Source organism: Rhinolophus hipposideros (assembly GCF_964194185.1).
Source record: "Rhinolophus hipposideros genome assembly, chromosome: 2".
In the NCBI taxonomy this organism is placed as follows: domain Eukaryota; kingdom Metazoa; phylum Chordata; class Mammalia; order Chiroptera; family Rhinolophidae; genus Rhinolophus; species Rhinolophus hipposideros.
In genome coordinates, this window is record NC_138048.1 from 2,454,531 (window position 1) to 2,473,192 (window position 18,662).

Below are 18,662 nucleotides of genomic sequence, written 5' to 3' on the forward strand. Positions count from 1 at the left end.
ATAGTCAGTTGTCATACAATTTGACCCCTGAGTTGTCTCTGAACAGAGTTACCTAGTGGGTCCTTTGCTGGTTATACAGATTGCCAGTAGAAGAGCAAAGCCTCTCTTAGTTTTAGTGTTAACATCTAATATCTACTAAGGATTAGATATTACCTGTTACGACTGCTTAACCTTCTTTCCTCAGTGAAGGAAAAGGTTTCATTTACATTATTTCTTGATTAGTTTCACCCTATATACAATAATAATTTTATATTAAGTGCTGTTAATATAATCATGTGTATTTAGGAGGATGAAAAGGCGGCTGCTGAGATTTATGAGGAATTTCTCGCTGCTTTTGAAGGAAGTGATGGTAATAAAGTGAAAACGTTTGTGCGTGGAGGTGTCGTTAATGCAGCTAAAGGTAAGTGTGAATATTATAGTAAACCCAAAAAGTCTTAGTTGCATGACTGCAGATAATTATGAAAGAAGTTTGGTTGCTTTTCCTTTCTCTCAGCACCCTCTAGTGGTGACATTGATTAGCAAAGTAAATGGCCAAAGGTAGATTAATGAGAAGTTGGAGCCAGATAGGTTTTAAAAATATTTGCTACTTTCCAAGATTTAAGACAGCAGAAAACTTTGCAAAAAATTTAATATATTTCATAGTTGTACTATAAAATCATTAAATTAGTATTTTGGGGAGGAGGGCACCAATATTTGAATTTAATGTCATATTTCGTCAATAATGATATATCTTAGTGCTAAAAGCATTTTATTTTTGTTTGTTTTTAAATAAAATAGCAAGTAAATGAAATAAAAATAATGTGAAGTTTGCATTGAAACTGAGTATTTTAAATTTCAGAAGAACATGAAACAGATGAAAAAAGAGGCAAAATCTACAAGCCGTCTTCAAGATTTGCAGATCCCAAAACTCCTCCAAGTCAGTCATCCAATGAAAGACCGCCATCTCTTCTTGTGATAGAAACCAAAAAACCTGTAAGTCAGACTTCAGTAAGTGAGCATTTATGTTAAGAAGTGACACTGCCAGTGGTACTTTCAGTACTTGCACTGTAAGCAGGACTTTGGTTTCTTGTTTTTATTTACTTTGGGAGTAGATGTTGAGTTTTGGTGAGTAATTTTCCTAGGACAGTAGGACATGTAGGTAATATTTTTATGCTCTTTGAGCCATGGACATTTGCTATTACTATACTCATAGCATATTGCAAGTAAAAAGTTGACTGTATTTTAGGTGAAATGTAAAATAATGGGATTGTATTTTGAAAGAATTCTGAACTGTGGTACTTAAATTATATCAGCATGTGTAGTGTCAGTTAACTTTGGAAGACTACATACCACAACGATGTGTCTGTTACTTAGAACATTTTTGGAATTTATTTAGAATTCCTGTTAGAACTAGCAACACTCTTTTAATATTCTTAATGTTAAAGAACTTTATTTTTGAAGGTGAGGTGTTTTATGGAGGAAGGTGGTAGATGTGGGTTGTGTCGTTTATAATTAGATTTGGCGAAGAAGTATGATTACATTGAATAGTGAGATTTATTTTTCTCTTGTGACTTTTAAAATAACTCTGAAAGCAATGAAAAAAACCCAGCTTTATTGAGATATAATTCACATACCATAAAGTTCATCCTTATAAAGATACAATTGAGTAGGTTTTTCTTTAGTATATTTACAGTTGTGTAACTGTCACTAATTGCTAATTTTAGAACATTTTTATTATTAATATTTCAGAAAGAAACCTTATACCTATTTTTAGTCATCGCCAATCCGTGGCAACTGCTAATATACTCTCTGTCTCTTTGGACTTGCCAATTCCAGAGATTTCATGCAGATGGAATCATTTGGGTCATTTGGGTCTGGCTTGTTTACTTAGCACACTGTTTTAAGGTCTGGCTTGTTTACTTAGCACACTGTTTTAAGGTTCATTTGTGGTGTATATCAGTACTTCATTCCTTTTTATGGTGAATAATACTTCGTATTATGGGTAGGCCACATACTGTTTATCCATTTATCATTTGATGGACATTTCTGTTTTTGCACTTTTTGGCCATTATTATAGAAGAATGCTGCCATAAAACACTGACGTGTAACAGCTTAACTACGTTTTCAGTTCTTTTATACTATGTGCCTAGGAGTGGAATTGCTGGGTCATATGGTAACTGTTTAACTTTGAGAAACTGCCACTGTTTTCCAAAGTAGTAGTACCATGTTACAGTCTCATCAGCAATGTATGAAGATTCCAGTTTTTCCATATCTTCATCAACATCTGTTAAAGTTGTCTGTATTTAAATTTATTTTAGTCATCTCAGTGAAGGTAAAGTTGTACCTAATTGTGGTTTTGATTTGTACTTCTCTAATGACATTGAGCATTTTTTTTTATGTGTTCATTGTTCATTTGTTGTCTTCTGTGGAAATTTCTTTTCAGATTCTTGGCCCATTTTTTAATTTGCTGATTTGTCTTTTTTATTGTTGAGTTGTAAGAATATTTTACACCTTCTGGAGTTAAGTGTTTTATCAGCTATATGATTTGCAAATGTTCTCTCCCATTCTGTAGGTTATCTTTGCATTTTCTTGAGAGTGTCCTTGAAGCACAAAAGTTTAATTTTGATGAAGTTCAGTTTATCAATTTTTTTTTCTTTTGTCACTTGTGCTTTTTGTATTACGTCTAAGAAACTAAGCTAATTCAAGGTCATGAAGATTCACTCCGATGTTTTTCTCTAAGAGTTTTATAGTTTTAGCTCTTAACATTTAGGTCTGTGAACCATTTGAGTTAATTTTTGTGTATAGTGTGAAGCCGAGGTCCAACTTCATTCTTTTTGCACGTGGATATTCAGTTGTCCTAGTACCGTTTGTTAAAAAGACTATATTCTTTCCCCATTGAATTCTTTTGGTACTCTTAAAGAGGTTATTCCAAAAGCAGTTCTAGAAGTAATTTTAAAAGGAATTTTACATATGTTATTGATTGTTTCAGTAATTCATATCCTCATAAGGTTATTGTTTTGTCGAGTACATATTTTGGTAGCTGTTCTTGGCAGTTACTTTACATGTTCAGTTACTTGATGCTCATTAATTTTGCCCCCTGTTCCCCTGCAACAGTATTCAGGCCTAAGTGTCTCAGGCTTTTGGGGGATAAAGTTAGTGGCTCCTATACTTGAAGACTGCTGGTTGTCATGTTGTTTGTTTTAATAATTGTTTAATTCTTAGTTTGAGAGAACAGGAAGGGAAATTCAATAACAGAAGCATCATTCTTTTTAATTTAAATAATTAGAACAGAGTGGGCATTAAACTATAAATTATTTAAAATGATTATTGAAGTATTAGTTTTGTGTGTAACCTTCTTTTGCTTGAAGTATAACTTTTTGTATCCTTCATAGCCACTGAAGAAAGGGGAGAAAGAAAAGAAAAAAAGCAATTTGGAACTCTTCAAAGAAGAATTGAAACAGTAAGTTTTCTAGTGCTAAGAGTGGTTAGCATAGGTGTATTGAGCTGGTACTCAAAGATGCAGGTGTGAAGAATGTAGTGTACCAGTTAATTACTTCTAACTGGCTTACCATGAGGTTGTTTTAGATATCACAGTGATATATTGTAGGGTATGTTTGAAAATGAATTAGCATTTCTTCTAGCATCTAGGTTGCTTGCATTATGTGGGTACAATTCAATTGATTAATGGCCAGAGTCCTGTTTGCAGTGGAAACAATACAATTACTGAAGTAGGGGTGAGGAATGGTTGAACTTAGCCAAGAAAGAACAAATTCTTGCTTTTAGTGTTGAATTTCTTTCTCGTCTTAGAAGTGAGCTTTGTATTTCATTGCTTGTGTGCTGTTTCAGAAATTTTGCCATAACTGTTACAGCTGACGAACTCTCTAATCTTAGTTGTCAGTACTGGCATTTAATTATAAACCAAGTTATTTGAAGATGATATGTGGAAAACCTCTATTTTTATTAAATTTGAACAAATTTTGGCTCATTATTAGTGATTGTGAATATTTTCAACAGAATTCAAGAAGAGCGTGATGAGAGGCATAAAACAAAAGGCAGGTTAAGTCGATTTGAGCCTCCTCAGTCAGATTCTGATGGTCAGCGTCGTTCCAGTAAGTGACGTTTATTTTAATGTTTATATTTGTGATTAACTATTCTAAAAACTAAGAATTATTTTCTTTTCTCCCTTTTAAAGTGGATGCGCCTTCAAGAAGAAATAGATCATCTGGTGGTAATACAGTTTTTTGCTTTTTTAATTAACAGAAATTGTCCAGACTTTGTATTTTTCAGGTTATAATTTTTTTCTCTTTGCCCTAGTTCTTGATGATTATGCACCCGGATCACATGACGTAGGAGATCCGAGCACTACTAATTTATATCTTGGAAACATTAATCCACAGGTAATATTCGAAAAGTAAGATGAATGTTGGCTTACATGCTTTATACTTTTGAAAGAAAACTGTTGTGTCAATCAGTAAAAAGAAAAATAAAGTCAAGAGTATGAAGTAGGCAGATTTGATGGAACTGGATAGACTCTAAAATTATCTCTCTAGTAAGGGCTGAATTGTCTTGCTGTAATTCTTAAGGGCTTATCTCCTCTTCCTGTAATTGGACTGTACATATGCTGAATTTGAAATGTTTTACTAGGTGGTAATCTTATTTACCACATCAGGATATGACCAGTGGTGGACAGTATTCTTCTGAGACTGTCCCCTTCTGATGGCATAGCTTGCTTCCTTATGGATTTCCTTTTTGTTTTTCGTCATAATAGCAAACCTAGTATTTGTGCTTTTTGTCTTTTATATTTTAGTTCTTTTCCCTGCATCAGTGTTAATTGTGTTATGGGGAATGTAGTGACTGTTACACATAATATACTATTTCAAAAAGTTATATACTGGACCTTGCTGCATGCTTACCTTTTTCTGTTTTCTCTCTTCTTGATTACTCTGGTAGTTAGAAAAAGAGTGATCAGATCCTTTTTTTTCTTTCATCACCAACAAATATTTCCTTCTTAAATGTGGTAACAGCTGCTGCCTGAAAAGTATTTCTCAGTGCCTAACAGTCACTGCAGAACAGCTTCATGTGTAGATGCAGGACCTTCAAAGGAAGAAGAGGGGAGGTAACGGTGTGCCCTGGATTTCTCCAGCCACCAGCCTCTTCACCCTGGCCATGCACTTACATAAAACAGTAGGTTTCTGGTCTGAAGATTTGCGAATGTCCCAGGAGGTCAGGATATGATTTGTGTGGAGGGCCTCGTACTTGAATGGAAAAATGTAGCAGTAATAATATCTCTGTTCATTTTGCAAAAATTACTTTGCTTTCCGTTGCATAGAATTCTTTTTTCCTTTTTTTTCCTGCATACCAAAAAATCCTTCTGCCTTTTAATAGATGAATGAAGAAATGCTGTGCCAAGAATTTGGAAGATTTGGACCATTAGCTAGTGTAAAAATTATGTGGCCTAGAACTGATGAAGAAAGAGCAAGAGAGAGAAATTGTGGCTTTGTGGCCTTTATGAATAGAAGAGATGCTGAAAGAGCTTTAAAAAATTTAAATGGTAAAGTATTTATTGTCCATTAATTTAGATTTTTATTTTATATTGGTTCTGAAAAGTATAAGAACTTTAGAGAGAAAATAGACCAGAAATGGAAAAGTTAAAAATTCTAATCACCAAAATCTTTCATTTTCTTTTGAGAGTTACTACCTTTCTTTTCTTTCTTGTAGGAAAGATGATTATGTCTTTCGAAATGAAGCTAGGTTGGGGCAAAGCTGTGCCTATTCCTCCACATCCAATATACATCCCACCTTCTATGATGGAACACACGCTTCCCCCACCTCCATCAGGACTGCCTTTTAATGCGCAGCCTAGAGAGCGGTTAAAAAACCCCAATGCTCCCATGTTACCACCACCTAAAAACAAGGAGGATTTTGAGAAGGTAATTTTAAAAATGTACATAGGGCCGCATCTATTTGTAAATACTGAATCTGTGGTAGTATTTCTTTTCAACAATTTTATAGAAAATGTGTGTGTAATTCTGTTTGGCAACTCTTAAAGAAATAAGTAGATGTGTTCCCTGCCTTAGCCCAAGGAGACCCTGTTTGAAATACTTAGGTCATATTTTTATTTGTGGCTACCATTCCTTTTTGACCACTTATTAAGTCCCCCCCCCTTTGCCCACTTTTATACCCAGGTTTGTTTAAATACAGTATCTAAATTTACTTTGTTTTGAGAAAGTGATACTTTGTATTTGGTTAAGTGACTTTTCAATTAGAAAGACCTAAATAGTTAAACTGTTTGGATGGCAGCTAGGTTAACTTAGTTCTCAAGATTTGAGGTATTAGAATATTTGAGAGCATATGTGGTTTTTCTTAAAAAAAGTTTACTAGTAAAAGCGAAGGGTGAGTATTTTCTTTTTATTAAACATAAAACCAACTTAATTTCAAGTTATAAGAATTTGTTGGTTCTGTTATGAGTTAATTACACTTAAAATGACAGGGCTGGTTTTAAAGGCTTGGGAACAAAGTAGCAAACTGTATTATGGTCAGAGACAAACGGTTAATTATTTCACAAATTAAAATCTTTATCTGATAATTCTCAGTGTAGTACCTATTTCAGTGCATTGATGTGCATTCTGACAGGGATGTTCTGATTCTTTGCATTTGGTGAACATTTACTGTTCACTGAACACATCCATTTGCTTTTATGTAATTGCTTAGTGTATAATTACTTCAAATGCAGTGATTGCCTGCAAAACTTGTGATTAGATTAGATATGTAGTATTTTCAATGCATATGTATATTTTTGCTTGTTACTTGTTAACAATACTCACATATTCTATGTTTATTATCTGATGTGACTTCATATACAGACTCTGTCGCAAGCCATAGTCAAAGTGGTTATCCCAACAGAAAGGTACATGTTTTTCTTTATTATTACTGATCTAAATATAGACAATATCCCCTTCTGAATTAAAAAAAAATGGTGTTGAGGAAAAGGTAATATCTTGACTGAGCAATGGTTCCTTCCCAGTACTTTTTGGGGGGATATGTGAAATTTAACGATCTTTAGTGTACTTTGTAATTTTATGTCATTATCTTTCTTGTTTTTATTGCTACCAATATAGGCAATTTTACAGCTTTAGTATTTAGGATATGTCTAATAATCTGGAGTTGTTAGTCTAATAATGTTAGAGTATTGTGATGGGAAAATAGGTGTTTTAAATGTATCTTGAATTTTAGATGATATTACAATTTGACCCAATCTGTTACTTTTTTCTTCATTTCTGAATTATCTGTGTTTGATATGCAACCTTAGTTGGAGTTCTCCTTATTGAAGGCATAGCTTTGTTTTTTTTCTGATTGATTTTAAGAAGGAATTCCTATTATTTTCATGAATACTGACCATACTAGAAACTTTTTTTTTTTTATGGTAAGGGTATTTGGAATTCTTTCATTTCCCTTTCTTGTTTTTTTTCTTTTCCAACATAATGTTAAAGCAGAAGAATTCATGCTCTAGGTATGCTCTTGCTCAGTCAAGCTAAGCCTTTTCCCAAACACAGGAACACAACACTGGTTGAATAATAAATGAACACAAAAGAATACCAAATTCTCTTTGACATTGGCCTTGGTGAGCAACACCAGCTGAACTGTCTGCGGCAGCGGGGGACCAGGAAAACATCATGGGATGGATTGGGAAAGTATACAGTTTTTGACCAGACATTGGTACGATCGACTCCAATAAATGTGGTTTTATTATAACTGAGAAGCATTTTTTTTTTTGTTTTTGTTGTTGCCCGGAATAAGATAATTACCATTTTAAAATAAAATAATGCACTTAAAATATATCATCTTTTTGTACTACACTGTTTTATTCTGATAGAAAAGTCACCCTTTTTAAAATAAGAAACAATCCTTAAGGAAAAAGTGTGATTACAGTTCTTTAATAATCTTGAATTTAAGTTAGCAACAACTAATTGTCAGATTTTGATTTTAAATCATATGCAACATTTTAAGACTTTTAAACTTTAAATTTTCTAAAAATAGATTTTATCAGTTACAAGCCTGTTTAAAACTATAGTGGTTTTCTTTCTTCCACTGATAAAGTATTCACGGGAAAGTATTTTTGTAGCATTCAAAAAGTATTAAGTAGTAGCTTTCCATGTGGCTCAGCTGCTTTCTAAGTAAAGTTTTGAGTATACATTTTGCTGAAAAAAGTCTTGACTCACCATTACAGTGAATTCTTCGTTTTAAATTTGTTAAAACTTTTTCATCTATCTTTGATATTCAAGTCAAGTTGCTTTTGACTTAATTCATACAAGTTTCTGGATGTATATAGTGTTTGCCACCTAGTAGTTGATTTTCATATGTTATGATACATAAAATTTCCCTTCCCTTAATTTGACACGTACCAGTAGGAGTTTTGGAACTGAATCATAACTTCACGTTATCTCCCTTCCTTCAAAATAATGTTATTAACTATGGATCTGAGAACATACGCATTCTCATTTGGATATCAAGAACTGCAAATTTGCAGAGTGATTAATACTTCTGTGAAAGAAAAATAATTTTTAGATTTAAAATTAATGCTTTTGGCTTTTTAACAATTTGAAGTTGAATTAATAGTTTTAAATATATAGTTTGCCCTTTGTAAAGATTTAAACCTTCATATAATTTTTTTGACCTCTTTTAGGACCCTTTAGGAGGTCAAAAAAGTTCACTGTTTTCACTATGTAGAGATTTTAGTTTTCACTCAAGTAGGTTTGTTTGAAAACTGTGAGAAAATAATTATAATCACAATGAGATTAATTATTTTACTGTTCATGTATTTTGAAGCAGGCATTACAGAGCCAAAATAATGTCTTATTCTATAACTATATATTTATTTATATTCTAGCAGTTTTATGAACTTAATTTGAGCTGGGAATGCTAAAGGTGTAATTTAATGTGTGCCTTGTACCAAGAGCCAATATCCTTTTGCTTTTCCCAATTGTTATTTGTCAAGTCTATATGCTGGGGGACTGGTGAAATGAGAACACAAAAGAATCTTGTAATAAGCTGAGTCATTTTTGCCTGATACCATAATCAGTGTCTAAAATTCTGTTGGAGTCTAAGAAGTTATCGTATGCTTTTAGGACTCAGCTTTTTAGGACTCAGCTTCAGATTTAAAAAAAAAAAAAAAGACTTTCTCTGAGCCCAACCAATAAAATGAATATTAAAAAGTTAAATGTGTTTATTTTTGGCTTAAATATTGGAAAGTAATTGTTATGAAAAATGGGAAGGGCATCTCACCATGTCCCTTATTTGGGGATATTTTGGAAAGAGGACTCCATTCATTTAAGGCTTTGGCAATGTAATTGCTTCATTGATTCGTAATACACAGGCAGAATTATACATGTCATGAGCTGTTTGACCTAGTTTAAAGTGTGATCCAAAGGGATGTTGCCTCATTAAAGGTCAGATTCAATAAAAACTCCATCTGCTATATGTGTACCAGAAAAGCACAGCAGTTGGGTGGATTTTTTATTAAATCAGGCCTTCGATTTGTTAAATAGTTTTGCATTTTTATAAATTACAGTCATGTATATAACATTTCAAAACCACCACAAAAGTGCTTGGTTTAGGAATATTTTAAGCCTAAAATAGTGTGTAAGTTTTTAGGTGGCTATGATAACATGTAAGCTCTAAGTTACTGATATTATATGTTTGCAGCTTTCCATTTAGTTGTGAATTCATAATTTAATGTTTTGCATTTGGAAAATAAAATTAAGTGGCATTTAGATAATTAAATCTTTATTGCTATGAAGCTGTGTTGTGGTTTCCCACCCTCCCTTCACTTTGCCTCCCCATCCCACTTCCCTATCCTCACTGCCCCACTCCCTCCTAATGCACAAGGCATTAACATGCTCCAGGTTACTTGTTTGGTGTAAAATTCTGTATTAGTCAGCAGAATACTTTTTCTGCACAATGTAGTAACTTAGGTCAAGTGTAGTTTATGTAGTGGTGGGTCTGAATCCATTTTCTTTAACTGTGTTGTTGTTGTAGGAATTTGCTCGCCCTGATACATCGCATGATCGAGTTTGTTGTACGTGAAGGGCCAATGTTTGAAGCTATGATTATGAACAGAGAAATCAACAATCCCATGTTCAGGTGTGCTTTTCTTATTGTGTTAAAATATATACACCTAACAGAATTTACCATTTTTATGTGTACAGTTCAGTGGCATTAAGTACTTTCACATTGTTGGTACAACCCTCACCGCCATCCATTCACAGAACTTTTCTCATGTTCCATAATTGAAACTTTGTGCAACTTAAACCACAACTCCCCATTCCCTTGGTCTCCCAGCCCCAGCTGCCACCGTTGTACTTTGTTTCTGTGAATTTGACTACTCTTGGGCTGTCGTAAGTGGAATCATAGTATTTGTACTTTTGAGACTGGCTTATTTCACTTAGTCTGATGTCTTCAAGGTTCATCTGTGTTGTAGCAGATGTCAGAATCTCTTTAACTTTTTAAGGCTAAAACATGTTCCATTGGATATATGTACCACATTGCGTTTATCATTAGATGTGCATTTTAAAAAGACTTCTCACTTCATTTTTGGAATTAAAAATATTTCCAAGAATAAAGTTCTAAAAGTATCAGGTTATGTTTGCAATGGGATGAGAAAACAGTTTGAGTAATTGGACTAGAATGTGCTTAGGTCAATTTTCCATGTGATTTTGATTTAGTTAATTAAATAGCATTGTTTTTAGCATTCTTTAGGAGGAAAATACTTTCCATTATGCTTTTCAGTGAATCTTTTGTAAGTCAGATATATGAGTAGAATAAATGAGGTTTACAGGAAATTGCTTATCTTCTAAATAGCTATGGCATCTAAGACACTCATGTTTATCTAAGATATTTATTTCCCCCCCTTCTTCCGCCGTCCTGCCCCCTCTCTCTCCAGTTCAAGCTGTTGTTTCTTGGTCTAGTTGTGTAGGACACAGCTCCCTGGCCCATGCTGGTATTATGAGCCTTGTGCTCCCCCGGCTGAGGCAGTCGGTCACCGGTCGTCGGTCAGCCACTTGCAGCAGCTCATGGCAGCTCTTGCCAGCTGCCGGCCGCTCACGATGGCTGCCGGCCACCAGCCGCTCATGGCAGCACACGGCCACTCACCTCCAGGGAGAACGGTTGTTCACATTCTTAGCTGTAGAGGGCTCAGCTCACTGGCCCATGTGGGAATCGAACCAGTGACCTCGGCGTTAGGAGCATGGCGCTCAAACCACCTGAGCCACCGGACTGGCCCTTACTAAGTAATTTAAAAACCACTGCTTTTGAAATTATATCTTGGGAAAATCTCTTCATTGCCAGACAAGGTATCTGACACACAAGTGTTCAGTAAAATTGTAAGGCTCAGCAAACTGCATACATACCTTTGAGTAGGAAGGGGATAGTACATGACAGCGGGTGAGCATTTCTCTTCAGGGATCTTTTCTTTTGGTTTCATTTAGAAATAGGCAAATAACATTTTTCATTTGTTTATGTTTAATTGAATATTGTTCTTTGTTAAAGAATGTAATGTTTAATGTTTTTTGTTTGTTTTACTTTAGATTCTTATTTGAAAACCAGACACCAGCTCATGTTTACTATAGGTGGAAGCTTTATTCTATTTTGCAGGCAAGTAGAATCAATTACTTGGTTAATTTTGACTGAGGTATCAACTTTCTAATAACATTCTGGGTGTTTGTTAGGGAGATTCTCCAACTAAGTGGCGGACAGAAGATTTTCGTATGTTCAAAAATGGATCTTTTTGGAGGCCACCCCCATTAAATCCATACCTGCATGGGATGTCAGAAGAGCAAGAAACAGAAGCTTTTGTAGAGGAGACTAGTAAAAAGGGAGCACTTAAGGAAGAGTAAGATTTTTTCCCTTTCTGTTACACATCAGAAAAGTTGCTTTAATGGTTGCTTGATTAATGGTCTTAATTAAGATGTTAACTTTAAAATAAATTTTTCTTTTTTTTTTTTTTTTACTTGTGAATGTTTAAAATAGTAACATATCTTGTTATATGCTTTGTAATTTTAAACATCTTAGCAAGGATGAGTGTGTGTCCTGTTGACCTTGATCTCTTCCTACTGATAAAATCAGTGATGATCGTCTAAGCAATGATTCTCTCGCAATAGAATGCTTCAGATTCTTATTCTTACAGAAGTTATCTCGAGTCCCTTCGAATTCTTGCCTCTGAATGCAACATAACAAGGAAAAGTTGTTAATTTTATGGCTTTTGAGGTCAGATGGTTGACTAGGCAAATCCTCTCCACAGCTTGCGGCGTGTGGCCACCACGGAAGCATATGCTACTATTGGTGCTCAGTCAGCACTGGCCCAGTGCAGTGAGCCTAGTTTAAGGATCAGAAACAAGTTTAACTATTTAAGGTTCAGAGGAAGTTCTGTATACCTCACGGAAATAATTGGCTCAAAGAATGTTTAGCCTGCAGGATTATGTACTTCACTGCATAGTCTATAAATCTTAATATAGAATTTGATTAAGATGCATTGATTCATGGATGCATTGTATTTGAGAGTGTATTTGCTTCTGAAGATGAGTATTCATCATTATTTTTGCCCAAGGATCCACAGACTCAGCCCACAGGCTAGGTAAATTTGGCTACCTCCTGTTTTTATAAATAAAGTTTTATGGGAACACAGTCATGCCCATTCCTTTACATGCTTTCTGTGGTTGCTTTGGTGTTATCATAGCAGTCGAGTAGCTGCAACAAAGACCGTGTGGCTTGCAAAGAGTAAAATATTTACTCTGAAGAGGCTTTACTGAAAAAGTTTGTCAGTCCCTGCTTTTGCCTGTCCTAATGCTGTGGAGAAGTGCTAAAATAATAGGTAGATGTCCCTCAAAGAAGAGTAAAGAACATGAAGGTTTTTTTCCTACGTAGTGGGGTCCTAGGAGTAGGATCCTTTCAAAGATGCTTGAAAAAATGCCCATAATTTTAAATTTACTTAATTTGTAAGCTAAAAGTTACTGGAATCATTTGTTAGTTCCAGGCTAGGAAAATTATTCTTCCTCATATAACGTCTTAAAAAAAAATGTAACTTACTTGGGGGAATTATTACAAATCTGACTTAACACAATGTAGTCTTCAGAATTATTTTATCTGAGTTAGTTTTAAAGAAATGACTTTGTAAGCAGGCACTATAATGGCATTTGAAATTTGTATCTATGTTTACAAAATTTGTATCCAGACAGAGGGACAAATTAGAAGAAATTCTGAGAGGTTTAACTCCAAGGAAAAATGATATTGGAGATGCGATGGTTTTCTGTCTCAATAATGCTGAAGCTGCAGAAGAAATAGTGGATTGCATTACTGAGTCACTGTCCATCTTAAAGACACCCCTGCCCAAAAAGGTATGGGAATGGTTTTTCTGTATGGAACATTTAATGAAGTAAAAGGGAGAGGAGAGTTGACTTTTTTTAGATGGAAATTGGTTTCCTTTTTACGTGAAGAACTTGACTGAAGAAATCTTTCCATGCAGTCTTACTATGTTAATTGACACACAAGTTATCAACAGGTTGAAGTGTGAGTTACGAATTTTATCTCTGCCAAAGTTATGATTGTGGTGATGTTGAGCTGCTTATAACTATTCTAATTAGTTGTGATTATTAAATTATAGCTAAACTGATTCCAAACAAATTCAATATGGAATATTTTCTAGATACATTGTTTGCTGATGGTTTTTATCTTTTAAGTGGTTTTATGTTAATCTTTTGGTATTCCAGATTGCCAGATTATATTTGGTTTCTGATGTTTTGTATAACTCTTCAGCCAAAGTTGCCAATGCTTCATATTATAGAAAATTGTAAGTATAATGATGTAAACTGATATTTCTGATATCAAATGTTTAACGGTAGGGAGTTCAGAAAAGAGGATTATTTACTGAAACATCGGTGAACGTTGACCTGAGATCCAGTAATAAGAAATAATTTGAATTTCTTCATAGTCATAGAATTTTCTTAAAAAGTTGAATTACGTTTGTTGAACTAAACCACTGTCAGCTAAATTATCACAGTTTTTTGAAAGTTTTTATATCAGTTTCTTGATTAACTTGATAATAAAACAAATAAGAGTTAAAAAAGAACTATTTTTACTGCATATTTAGCCACTTGTATAATAAATAAGCTGAAACAATAAGAATAATGGCAAAAAGGTAGAGACTGAAGACAGAGCATTAACTGTGGAATCTGTTCTTTTCTAATCATCTATGTTCTTGTCTAATCATGTATTAGTTGTAGTTCATTGCTAATGTTTTCCTAGGCAATAGGAAATTATGCTGCTCTAGTGTAATTAATATATAACTTTTCCTTAGTTTTCCAGAGTTCCTTTTTGGTGTTTATTTCATGAATTAAGGCACTTTGTCTCTAGTAACTGACTCTGAAAGAAAATACAGAGGTGTGGGTCCTAGTTTTAGTCTGCTATTAGTTTTCTTTGCCTTGGACAAGTCACTTAACTTCCATTTCTTGTTTTATTCAACAAAGAGATCAGACTAGATGGCTGAGTATGCTGCATATGAGGTTCCTGGCTAACCAAGGGAACTCCTAAAGACTCTTGGGGATTTTGCTGGTGAAAAATTCAGAATTATAGGAATTAAAGCAGTTCATTTACAGTTTTAGAGTTTAAACACCTAGTTCTTGATTTTTAAAGAATTATTTGATTATAAGGTCTTTTTTTAAGTTCAGGAGGGGTTTTCATTGGCTAGCATGCTGAAGTGGATAGTAATTTTTAAACATTATGTTGTAAAAGAATATATTATTTGAATTTCAGTTTTGAAACAAAGTTATGTCAGATATTTTCAGACCTCAATGCTACCTATCGTACAATTCAAGGCCATTTACAGTCTGAGAACTTCAAGGTATGTTTATTGTTTTGTTACTTTTGCCTTAGTGTTGTATGTGAGGCGTGGGGGTTTGAAGCACTTTGGAGGGCTAAAAAAGTATGTAATACAAGTATAAGACATAACTTTCATCTTTCATAAATTATTGTTCTAAAATTTACTGCAGTTTTAGCTTCAGTATCAAAAAATTCCTGAAATTTTACAGTATGTTGCCTAGTGTTATTTTGTCATGTGTTTGTTTTATTTTGAAGTGTTTTATTTAAATATTTTCAATATTAGTCTTTTTTCACAAAACAAATTCAGATCACTTGTTTTATAATGTACTGCATAATGACGTTTTGGTAAGCAATGGACTGCATACATGGCGGTGGTCCAGTAAGATTATAATGGAGCTGAAAAATGCTATTGCCTAGTGACATCGCAGCCATCATGGTATTGTACTACAAACACATTCTCACAGGTTTGTGGTGATGTGTAAACAAACCTATGCTGCCAATCGTCTAAAAGTATAGCACGTACAATTACATATAGTTTATAGTACTTGATAATGATAAACAATTATGTTACTGGTTTGTTTTACTACACTATTGTTGTTAGAGTGTTCTCTTTCTATTTACCACTAAAAATGTTTGCTGTAAAATAGCAGCAGCCTCCGAAATCTCAGTTGCATCAATTTTTTATCTCGTGTTTGATTCAATCTTATGTTTTGTACAGTACCATGCTGTACAGGCTTGTATCCCAGGAGCAGTAGTCTACACTATATACCTGGGTGTGCAGTGGGCTGTACCATCTAGGTGTATATAAGTGCGCTCTGTGATGTTCATTTCTCAGAATGGATCTCAGTTGTTAAGCAGCTCAGGACTTAATGATTTGGCTGGATTAGGAACATACATTTTAGTTATTCATGTTTACAGAGCATATGCAGTTACTAATTTCTATAACCTCTTAAGCTTTAAACCAGTGTTAAGAAAAGCCAAACAAACTACCTTATTAATGAATAAACAGGTACGCTTTCATGGGAAGATTTTTGTGAAGAAATATTTTAGCTTGGGAAGATGCTCAGTGACCCCTGCAATTTAGGGGATTCAAACAAACAACTACACTTAAAATTTTTTTTACCTTAAGGTTTGACCACAAGTCAGAGTTTATGTAGAAAAGTTTAGGGACAGGACAGAGAAAAGTGTTAGTAAGAATTAGGAAGTTCTTCATTGGACCATAAAGAAAGTTGGGTCAATACCTGGCTACTTTGATATCCAGCTTTCATAAATTTTCTACTGATTCCAGAGCTAGTGTTTCCCAGAATGTGGCCTCATGTGAGTGGTGTGGGACATTGGTCTTAGGTGGTCAGAGCAAACATTGACTGTCTTTTTCATTATACAGTTATATGACTTTTTGATTTTAATTAAAAGGTAACACTGATTTTTTTTAAAAAAAACATGGTAATGATAGTTATTTTCTTACACTTTAAAAAGAATGTTGGTTTAAAGAAAAATTTAACAAATTGTGATGATCATTCTCATGAGATGAAGTTTGAGACATATTGTCCTAAATTATAATTTGTTGTCTTTTTTGCTATTTAGCAACGGGTAATGACCTGCTTCAGAGCATGGGAAGATTGGGCAATTTATCCAGAACCATTTTTGATCAAACTACAAAATATTTTCTTAGGACTTGTAAATATTATTGAAGAAAAGGAGACAGAGGTAGGTTCTCAGTGTATTTGTCTGATTATTTTAAAATTTATTTCTGGGGATGCCGTGGAGGTGTGATGTTACAGGTATAACATTTCTTTGTGGAAAATGCTTACTCTTTACCACTAAAAGCAAGTAATAGAGCAATATATATAGCGTGATTTCATTTTGTTGGACTGAAGATAACTACCTAAGTAAATATGTTCATAAAAAGATGTGCCACAGTGAGAACAGATTCTGTTCATCATTCTGTTGCTTCTTACCTCCTCAGGAGTCCTTGAATTCTTTCTTATTTCTGTACTCCTAACCCAGCTATCACATTGTCACTTTCACTGTTACAAGGGCCTCCCTATTGACATCCCTTCTCCAAGCACAGGTCCTTGTTTTGGTGTCTTAAATGTACAATGTTTCCTCATACTACCCTCTTTCTGGAATATCTCCTCTTTACCTGGGATCCTTCTGCCCACAGTTTAAGCATAACTTCATAAAGTCTTTGACCTCTTTGAGTGAAACCTACTTATTATATATACATACTTGTTATATATACCTACTTATTACATACTCTTACTAGTATGACATACCTCCTTGTAGCAGTCAGCCTAGTTACAGTTATATGTAAATTGTTTTGATTGTCTGAGTGCCTGGCTCCTCCCTCAACACCCCCAAGCCCAGTAAAAGTTTACTAAGTTCTGTGACAGAAGGGACCACGGGACCAAGCTCGTTTTTGCTCATCATTGTGTCGTCAGTGTCTCCCATGGTACGTGGCATCAGGAAGCACTTGGTAAATAGTTGATAAGTGACGCATGAATGACTGCTGCTTTGTCAGACTGGATGATGAAATATCTTCTTCTTGTGTCCTCACACTGTACCTGGGAATGTGGGTGTCCATTTTGGGTAGTTTGTATTGGGTTACAGGTTAATATTCAGCAGTGTGACTTTAGCAAATGAAAGGAAGCGTGACTGTAGTCTGTGTGTTTCCACAGGATGTACCAGAAGACCTCGATGGTGCCCCCATCGAGGAGGAGCTGGACGGGGCACCTCTAGAAGACGTGGATGGAATTCCTATTGATGCTGCTCCCATCGATGACCTCGATGGGGTCCCTATTAAGAGTTTCGACGACGATCTCGATGGAGTGCCTTGTAAGTTCAGGTTTCAGACTGATTAGATCTAGTAAGTTTGATTCCAGAGCCAATTTCCATCCAAGCTGATGTGGAAAAAAGTTATAATTTCTCATTAAGGTGCCAGTCATTACCTTTCTTCTGATTTTTTTGCCTTTTCAAAATTCGAATACCCAGTAACACATTTGACTGTGCGGAAAGAAAGGTTTATTTTGTGGTGGTGGTTTTTTTTTTTGGGGGGGGGGTCACATTTCTTTGGACAGTCAGTCTTTTATAATGTTTCTCTTTTTGTCTTAATCATTAGGAAACTATAGGCAAAATCTTGTTCTCAATTGTATTCATAATCCCAGGTACCTAGTTTTATCAGTTTTTATTATTAGTCTTCCTAACTAATAGGTTCAGTTTTCCTAGGTGCCTGAAATTATTTTTGGAAATGGGAATTATACAATCTTTAGTACATTTGAATTATATGTTAAAGTATTGAGCAATATATGAATTCTGTGGTTTAATAATTCAGTAAAGGTATTAAATATTTTTTTTAACTTTTCCATTTGCTTGAAATAATAGTAACTTACATGTTCTGAATTGATTTATACACTACTTAAAAATTGGACCTCAGAGGCAGAGAATTGGATCAGTTATAATCCTTGTTATTGGCCTTATTTTATTTTACTTTTAATAATACAGTGAATACCCATGAACTGTTTAGTTTCGGTCATCCCCTAAAGTCAAGGTTAAATGACTTATCTTTCCTCAATAGTAGATGCGACTGAAGACTCAAAGAAGAATGAGCCTATATTTAAAGTTGCCCCATCAAAATGGGAAGCTGTAGATGAATCTGAATTGGAAGCACAGGGTGAGTATAAAGTACCATAAACAGTGAACTTTGAAAAATTGACTACTGAAAATTAATCATTGGTGTGTGTGTATTTGTATGTATGTTTTCCTTAAGACCCAGTGTTAACCATATTTTATGTCTGGTGGCTAAGTTTTCGTTGTGC

At 34.4% G+C, this 18,662-nt stretch overlaps 1 protein-coding gene across 4 annotated transcripts in view; it reads left to right on the forward strand.

Moving 5' to 3' along the window:
* U2SURP (U2 snRNP associated SURP domain containing) overlaps window positions 1–18,662 on the forward strand; it is a 47,902-nt gene that overhangs the window by 12,933 nt on the left and 16,307 nt on the right. Inside the window, exons 5-22 of one of the 4 annotated variants that reach the window (XM_081068560.1) lie at window positions 286–400; window positions 839–972; window positions 3,372–3,439; window positions 3,994–4,088; window positions 4,172–4,207; window positions 4,294–4,376; window positions 5,365–5,530; window positions 5,698–5,909; window positions 6,843–6,886; window positions 10,015–10,119; window positions 11,562–11,628; window positions 11,703–11,866; window positions 13,205–13,367; window positions 13,740–13,819; window positions 14,782–14,869; window positions 16,432–16,554; window positions 17,526–17,682; window positions 18,422–18,517. In XM_081068560.1, the coding sequence (XP_080924686.1) occupies window positions 286–400; window positions 839–972; window positions 3,372–3,439; window positions 3,994–4,088; window positions 4,172–4,207; window positions 4,294–4,376; window positions 5,365–5,530; window positions 5,698–5,909; window positions 6,843–6,886; window positions 10,015–10,119; window positions 11,562–11,628; window positions 11,703–11,866; window positions 13,205–13,367; window positions 13,740–13,819; window positions 14,782–14,869; window positions 16,432–16,554; window positions 17,526–17,682; window positions 18,422–18,517 (1,996 nt within the window). The remainder of the gene's footprint in view (window positions 1–285; window positions 401–838; window positions 973–3,371; window positions 3,440–3,993; window positions 4,089–4,171; window positions 4,208–4,293; window positions 4,377–5,364; window positions 5,531–5,697; window positions 5,910–6,842; window positions 6,887–10,014; window positions 10,120–11,561; window positions 11,629–11,702; window positions 11,867–13,204; window positions 13,368–13,739; window positions 13,820–14,781; window positions 14,870–16,431; window positions 16,555–17,525; window positions 17,683–18,421; window positions 18,518–18,662) is intronic. The other 3 variants (XM_081068561.1, XM_081068562.1, XM_081068563.1) reach the window with 3 other exon arrangements.